The following is an 8,550-nucleotide window of genomic DNA, read 5'->3' on the forward strand; positions in this document are numbered from 1 at the left end:
TATGGTGAGTTTAGTCACTGTGAAGCTCAAGGAGGCCAAAGGTTTTGGCAGAGTTCTAACTGCTGGTGGAAAACAGGTTAGACCTGGTGGCATGCTCAACTCAGTGTAAACAAACTTAAACGAGGAGAAGCCAAAATAGTAACAGGAACGCATGTACCTGATTTGTCCCCTGGCTCAGTGCCTACAACGCTCCCAAACTCTAACCAGCCTGAAGTGTGCTGACAGCCAGAAGGACAAGCATCTGTCACTCTACTCCTATACGATTAAGTTCCCTGCTGAACCCTGAAAGCGATAGGAGCTAAGAACCTTTGTAGCAAAATTTCCCCCAACCACATACTCATAAATCATGTCTCCCCATTTTCTTATATTCCTACTCCCCGTGCCCCTTTTCCTCCTACAATCTCCTAACGCAAGAATCTGGAAGAGATTTCAGACGGAGACCCAGAGCTGCCTCCTTCTATCACGGTAGAAAGTCAACGTTACATATACTCCCCCCTTGCTTCATCATCACCTGTCCACTACTCATCTGTCTTGCCCTTACCTCCTTTTTATTCAGTCCTGAACAAGGAGCAAGGCTACGACTTAGCTATGTATACCAGTACTTCTGAAATAAACAAAATAAAGGGAAAATACAAACATTTCTCCTTTCCAAAAAATACTATTATTCTCTTCAGAGGGAGAAAGGGAGCAATTTCTGGCTTGAAAGATCGTGACTACCCTCCAAAGACTAATAAATTTGAGAAACACCATACTAATTCCTCTAGGCTTTATGTCTTCTCACAGGAGGAAGTTAGACCCGATCTTAATTTTGGTTCTAAATGCGGAAACCCATTTTTCTGACTAGTGAGATATTACTGATTTCTTTTTTTTTTTTTTTAAAGATTTTATTTATTTACTCGACAGAGATCACAAGTAGGCAGAGAAGCAGGCAGAGAGAGAGAGGAGGAAGCAGGCTCCCTGCCGAGCAGAGAGCCTGATGCGGGACTCGATCCCAAGACCCTGGGATCATGACCTGAGCCGAAGGCAGAGGCTTAACCCACTGAGCCACCCAGGTGCCCCGAGATATTACTGATTTCTTTTTTTCACATTAAGGCAAAGGATCAGACTTTCTTTCCTTTTTAAAAAAATTTTTTTATTTTTTATTAACATATAATGTATTATTAGCCACAGGGGTACAGGTCTATGAATCGTCAGGCTTACACACTCACCATAGCACATACCCTCCCCCATGTCCATACCCCCCTCCCCCCAGCAACCCTCAGTTTGTTTTGTGAGATTAAGAGTCTCTTATGGTTTGTCTCCCTCCCGAAGGATCAGATTTTCTTAGAAAGCTGTTCTAACAGCATTATGCTATGAAAGGGGCCACTCTATGGAATAGAAGAGGTATTTTGCTTGGGATCAACTCTGAAGCACCAAGCTTCAGAACAAATTTCATTTACTTGTCTACCAAAAAGCCAAAAAGCTTTTGTAATTCCTCCTTTTATACATCTGCTTTCTACAGCTGCATGTAACCTTCTTTCTACACCTATGGCTACAACCTCAGCTTCCTATATTAAAAAGATTTATTGAAATGAGCTTTTGCTAGGTGATTTTTAAAATAAACAGCTCGACAGCATTGGGATCACGACTAGCATCTGTTACTATGGAACCACCTGTTATCTGGTCTCTCCTTATGCAGCTGGCAGGGGGGCGGGGGGGGGGGAACAGGACCCAAAAACGAAACAAAGAAGAAAAATGAACAAAAACCCCAATTTATGCCCTAAATGAACAAAAAACCCGACCTGTGCCCCAAGGTCGATTCCAATTGCAATTACCGACCCTAAGACTTCACTTGGGAAGACCCTAATCTAGGTCATCTCCGCTGCTACTGGCTCCCCTACTTACCAGACTGCTGCTTCAGCTGCTCTTTTTGGATTGCCGCAAACTGCTTGGCATCAGCCAGGGAGCCAAAAAGAGCAGCAAAGGGGTTACTTGAGATGTTGTTGTTATTCTCCTGGTCTGTCATTTCACTTTAAAGTATCCTCCATGCAGACCTAGGGGGAGGGGCTGCAAAGAGGACAGGTATCAGACACGGAGGGGCGGATACCACGACAGCTGGGATTATACCTACAGTTGGTTCCTTCCCCATTTCGTGAACACAACGCATGTAAAAAGGCTCTGGGTAAGACCTTCCAATTCCTGTTCCAACATTCAAGGCATTTTTGGCAAAATGGTTACAAACCCACCAACTGGATAAGTTGGCTTGATTTGGAGGTGGCTAAAACCAAAAAGCTTTAAAAATGTTCAAGCTAGAGGGGAACCTGGGTGGCTCAGTGGGTTAAAGCCTCTGCCTTCGGCTCAGGTCTGGGATCGAGCCCTGAGACGGGCTCTCTGCTCAGCGGGGAGCCTGCTTCCTCCTCTCTCTCTCTCTGCCTGCCTCTCTGCCTACTTGTGATCTCTGTCTGTCAAATAAGTAAATAAAATCTTAAAAAAAAAAAAAAAGTTCAAGCTGGAATGCTTATCTGTTGACACGTTTCTATTTGCCATACCGTTAAAAAACAGGCTAACCAGAAAGAATTACTGCAGTCAATGAGGGAACTCATCTACTCATTGTAACAACAATGTGGCACTGACTGAAAAATAATAGGATAATAGCTACACATTTCTTGTAAGTCTCTAGGGCAGCCGACTAGCTCTCATGCACGATGAATGTAAGATGGCACTTGCTCAGGTTTCTAGGACTTAATACTGCAGCCAGGAATTCCTCAGCTACATATAAACTAACTGTAAGCCTACATCAGACATGGAACAGCAAATCAGGACAGGAACCTAATCAGCAGCGTGTTGTGGGTTTTAAACATGTATTAGGCAATTTATCTCTACTCCGAGGCTTGTAACAATTGAGATTTCTTCCACTAAAAACCAAATGGTCTTTGCTTAATTCTAGATTTAATTTCTACTACTTATCTGATTTTTTATAATATTGCCAACACACACAAATTCCTTTTTTAATTTAATTAAAAAATTTTTAAAGACTTTATTTATTTATTTGACAGAGAGAGATCACAAGCAGGCAGAGAGAGAGGAGGAGGAGGAAGCAGGCTCCCTGCCAAGCAGAGAGCCCGATGCGGGACTCGATCCCAGGACCCTGAGATCATGACCTGAGCTGAAGGCAGAGAGGCTTAACCCACTGAGCCACCCAGGCGCCCCAAATTCCTTTTAAAAAAAAAAATTTATTTTATTTTTTCAGTGTTCCAAGATTCATTGTTTGCACACCAAATTCCTAATGTGGAACATGAACCAGGTATCTACCTCAAAGGTATTTAGCGGAGCTGACCGAGCCTGCATTTGCACCCTTCTGATTACACTTCCTCATTCAAGCGCCAAGGGGACTCAGAGGCCCGATGATGGGATGAGTGCATGAGTGGAGTGCCCTGAAAGCTTTCTCCCCTTCCTGAACTTTTAGGGCCACAAGCACAGAAATACAACCCTGAAAAGGGTGGGGAAGAGACAAAGGGTATTAATATTCGGCTCACGAGGATACTGAACTGCTAAAAGGACAGAGGCCTTAAAGAATGGGGAAGGGATATGAGGGAAGGAGAAAAAAATTTTTTGGGTCTACCTTTAATCTCCTGAGGTAAGGCTCCCTACAGAATCGTATCAACAAAAGCTAATGCAAGTCGGAAAAGTTACCCTTATTTTTTGGAGGAAGAGAGACTCTAACACTTCTTGACAATTCTGAGACATCTCCACCAGTTGCTTCACGCTCCTCGGTTGTGTTTTCTGTGTAAGAGCTAATGGCTAATTATCTGTACTGACTTAGGCAAGCAGTCTGGTCTCCTCTCAGCATTGTTCTGGGCTTTATTGCTTAAGGAAATGAACTATTAGCTGTTGCTCTATATATTTTATTTTTTGCAATGCATAGTTTAGTTAAGCTTAATAATCCAAAAATAAAAATTGCACATTTAGTGCTGGAATTCACAACGCTCCTTGAGAGGACTTTCCCCTCACTTAACCACTGCATAAGCTTAACTGTCACCCCTAACTCATGCAGAGACGCTAACAATTGTCTCATTGTTGGCGGATCACCACTCTACCTCTAACCTAAGGTACCCCAAGGTCCAGAGGCATGCAAGAAGTATAGTGAGCTCTTGTCATTTTCTGTCTTTGAAACACCCTCTTTTTTCAACGTGACACCCTACATTTTTCCTTTGAGGATCCATCCCATCCTTTCCATGTGTTCAGAAGAGGATGGCCTCACTCACTAGCTCCAGGAATGAGCATATAAATCTGGCCTGGCCAAAAAGAACGTATCATACTCGGGCCAAAGTGACTGATTGAGGAGTGGGCAGAAGACCCTAACCAGGCCTATCAGAATCAATAACAGGCAGCTTCAGGCCTTTGGCTGAACCTACAGAAAAGGGAACTATTTTTTTCCTGCTTGGTAAGAAAGGGTAAGCAGGGTAAGAAATAAACCCGGAATTGCCATCTTTCCACCATCTAGAAGAGGTCTAGCCCCAAATTAAGTTAAGATAGAGGAAAACAGTGTTGAAAGATGGGAAGAGAATCTTTCGGTTATTAAAAAAAAAAAAAAAAGCCAACAGATTTCCCTATACTGTGTAAGCCAGTTTGAATGGGCTTTTAAAAACAGCCTGAGGGGCACCTGGCTGGCTCAGTCAGTAGAGCATGTAACTCTTGATGTCGGGGTTCTACGTTGGAACCCCATGTTGGGAGTAGAGATTACTTAAAAATAAAATCTTAGGGACGCCTGGGTGGCTCAGTAGGTTAAGTGACTGCCTTCGCCTCTGGTCATGATCCCAGGGTCCTGGGATTGAGTCCTGCATTCAGCTCCTTGTTCAGCGAGGAGCCTGCTTACCCCTATGCCTGCGGCTCCCGACCCCCTGGCTTGTGTGTCCTCTCCTTGAGAAATAAATAAAATAAATAATCTTGGGGGCACCTGGGTGGTTCAGTCAGTTAAGCATTTCCTTCGGCTCAGATCATGATCCCAGGGTCCTGGGATTAAGCCCTGCAAGTGGCTCCCTGCTCGGTGGGGAGCCTGCTTCTCCATCTCCCTATGCCTCTCCCCAGCTCTTTTTTGCTCTCTCTCTCTCCTCTCTCTTTCAAATAAATAAATTAAAACAAACAATACAAAGGAGATGCATTATCTGCACCTCTACAAGAGACAGAAAGGAAACAAGGTCAAAGTCAGGAATACAGAACATATGAAAAGATGGACTCCTAAAACTATCAAGACAAATAAACAGGATTTATGATAATAAATGGCATTATTTCCTCCTTTCTCAATATTACACAGTTACATTATAAAAAGAAGCTGGGGTGCCTGGCTGGCACAGTCGGTTAAGTGTCCAATGCTTGGTTTCAGCTCAGGTCATGATCTCAGAGTTGTGAGACAGAGCTCTATGTCAGGTTCCACACTCAACTGTAGTCTGCTTAAGACTCTCTCTCCCTCTCCCTCTGCCCCTCCCTGCTGCATGCACATGTGCACTCTCTAAGACAAATAAATCTTAAAAAAAAAAAGTTAGCTTCCCATTACATTTTATAATATGATTTATAACTTCCTAAGTTGTATTCCTAAAGCAGACCTCTACCTTGCTAGACAGTAAGCAATTTGAGTACAATTTCATATCTGATTAGCTTTTTTTCTGTGTCTGGAATTATATATCACAATCACAAAGTCCCAAATAAATCTTTATTAAATGATTCAATCTTACATGTCATTACTCCTGACCTCCTTTGAAGGCACCCATGATCCTACTTCAAGGTAAGGGCTTTACTGTGTGTCTTGGGTTGCAGTAGCAGGTCAAGCTTTTGGGTCAGACACTTGAGGCTCTTTGGTATCTCAGGATGTGCAGAATAGAGAACGGAAATAAATCTCTTGTCATCTCTGCTGTATGTATGTCTTTTTGAAAAACAAAAAATTTCTGCCTACCTTACTAAGTTCATCCTTCTCATATGAACTTCAAATCTGTGAACAAACTACTTTCATAGTCCAATATTGTGTAACCACTTATAGAAAAGTTTCACAGAAAAAGGGAAGAATGATCACTTGATGGGAAACTTTGTGGAGACGTCAGTATAGACACGTTCGACGGTCTCACAAATGTAACAGTACCTAGATATCACCCACTCCAACAGGTCTGATGAAATGGAAGCCTGATTTTTTTAAAATTAATTAATTAATTAATTTGACACAGAGGGACACAGCAAGAGGGAACACAAGCAGAGGGAGTGGGAGAGGGAGAAGCAGGCTTCCCGCTGAGCAAGGAGCCCGAGATGGGGCTCGATCCCAAGACCCTGGGACCATGACCTGAGCCGAAGGCATATACTTAATTGACTGAGCCACCCAGGTGTCCCAATATTTTGTCTGTTTTATTTATTTTTATTTTATTTTTTTATTTTGTCTGTTTTAATATTCAATGTCACCAATTACTTATAATCTCTTCTTTTCCACTGCCATACAGAGATACAGCACCATTCTGTTGTCAGTCTTTGGGATGGTGCCACCATCAAACCTTAGGAGCTTTTGGATTTGATTACTTTTTTTTAAAAAAGATTTTATTTATTTATTTATTTACTTTAGAGAGAGGGAGAGAGAGATTGCACAAGAGCATGAGCTAGGGGTTGGGGGGTGGGGAGGGCATTGGGAGAGAGAGAAGCAGACTCCCCTGAGCAGGGAGCCCGAACTGGGGCTCCATTTCAGGACCCAGAGATCATGACCTGAGGCAGTCTGACACTTATCCAACTGAGCCACCCAGGTACCCCGGGGCTGATCCCTTTTTTTTTTAATTTGATTGATTCAAAATGGTTTTATGGAAAAACTAATCTGTTTGACAGAGATCACGAGTAGGCAGAGAGGCAGGCAGAGAGAGAGAGGAGGAAGCAGGCTTCCTGCTGAGCAGAGAGCCCCATGCGGGGCTCGATCCCAGGACCCCAGGATCATGACCTGAGCCGAAGGCAGAGGCTTTAACCCACTGAGCCACCCAGGCGCCCCAGAGTTGATTCCTTTTTAATATGTCCTACTTAAAAGCACATTTTCACTCTGATATACTCACTGCAAGGGTCTACATTTACAATAGCTATTTACTTCCAGTCCTACAAAATCCTCTCACCCTCCCTACTGCCATTCACTCTTTTGTTTATGAACAGTACTGCTAATCCCTAAGGACCATTGTTAGCCCTTAAAGAGGAGAGCATACAAATGTTTTAACATCAGACTTGGTATTACTTTTAGGGAAATACATAGAATACTTCGTAAAATTGGACTGGCAAAATCATGCTCTAGTGAATCATGCTTTTTAAGGTCTCTGTCCTGGTGAAACATTAAACCAAGAAGGAATTAAAATGTTTTCAATGTTATATGTTCCACCTCAAAATTCTTTCACGTCTGGCTAGAATGGTAACAAATCCTAACAACACATCAACAAGCTAGAAGGATCTCCTCAAGACAAAAAGCCAACAGCATTCTTTCCTGGATCCCATTTTATCTCAAGAGGGTTCCCGTAGGAGACCAAAATAATGAGACTAAATGAGTCCTTGCTCTGTGAGCGAAAAACTGATTCCAAAGAGAAGACCCATCAAATATAAGCTCCTGAGCTGCGGTTACTCAATCTTATCAGTGTCCTTCACGACCTACTGGTGAGCGAGCACGAAGCACAGTGCCAGGAGAGTTTTGAGTAGTGAATTATTACCAGCCTTAAGAAATGTCAATATCTTGCCATATGTATTCAACTGGTTTCACTGCTGCGACTCGTGCTTAATTCCCCCTTCTCTGGCATCTGGCTGTTTGCTGTTTACACTTTGCATTTCATCTCTCCAGGTTCCATAAGGGATTTCTGGCAAGGAGGGAGACCCACCCACTCGGCGCTCGTTCTAGAGAAAGGAAGTCAAAGATAACGCAAGGCCAGCATTCTGGCATTTTCCTGGAGGGGAATGGCAAAAGGGGGAGAGGTGCCAGAAGCTGGGGCACCGTAAAGGGGTCCCAAATCAGACAGGGTCGAAGTTCACGAGGGAGAGGGTCAAGGGTCAGGAAGGCACAGGAGAAGCAATTTTGGAGGCAAGAGTGCAGAGATTTGGCGTGGCATTCAGCTAGGAGAAGAAAATCTCATCGCAAACTCAACGATCCCCTCCCGTCAAGCTATTTCCTCTTACCAGAGCCTGAAGGGCCAGCAGCGACGACACGACAAGTCTCAAGGGCCGAAGGGTTCCCACTTCCGACTCAGCACGGCAACCGGAACTTACATCATGATCAGGCGCCGTGCCTTATGGAATCTCATCCGGGCGCCGGAAACAGGGTGTGCCTCTCTGCGCTGGGAACTGGCGCGCAAACACCTCCACAGCGCACGCGCTGGCTGGCTGGGCGGGGCGGAAGTGGCCGGAAGTGGTCTTGGGCTCCGGCCGGGCGGGTCGGGGGCGGGTCGGGGGCGGGTCGGGGGCGGGTCGGGGGCGGGTCGGGGGCGGGTCGGGGGCGGGTCGGGGGGGCGGGAGCATGGGGGGTGGTTGGTTTGGAGTTTGATGAAACACTAGGCCGTTTTTGAAATCTGGTGTATTGCG

General features: G+C 44.4%; 1 protein-coding gene across 1 annotated transcript in view; it reads right to left on the reverse strand.

The window, feature by feature from the left end:
• UBE4A (ubiquitination factor E4A) overlaps positions 1 to 8,259 on the reverse strand; it is a 40,334-nt gene extending 32,075 nt beyond the window's left edge. Inside the window, exons 1-2 of the mRNA XM_080817703.1 lie at positions 8,149 to 8,259; positions 1,885 to 2,046 (exon numbers count right to left, since the gene is read on the reverse strand). Coding sequence (XP_080673829.1) covers positions 1,885 to 2,005 — 121 coding nt within the window. The 5' untranslated portion in view covers positions 2,006 to 2,046; positions 8,149 to 8,259. The remainder of the gene's footprint in view (positions 1 to 1,884; positions 2,047 to 8,148) is intronic.
• Positions 8,260 to 8,550: the final 291 nt, after the last annotated feature.

The sequence above is a fragment of the Martes martes genome, assembly GCF_963455335.1.
Source record: "Martes martes genome assembly, chromosome: 10".
Taxonomy (NCBI): domain Eukaryota; kingdom Metazoa; phylum Chordata; class Mammalia; order Carnivora; family Mustelidae; genus Martes; species Martes martes.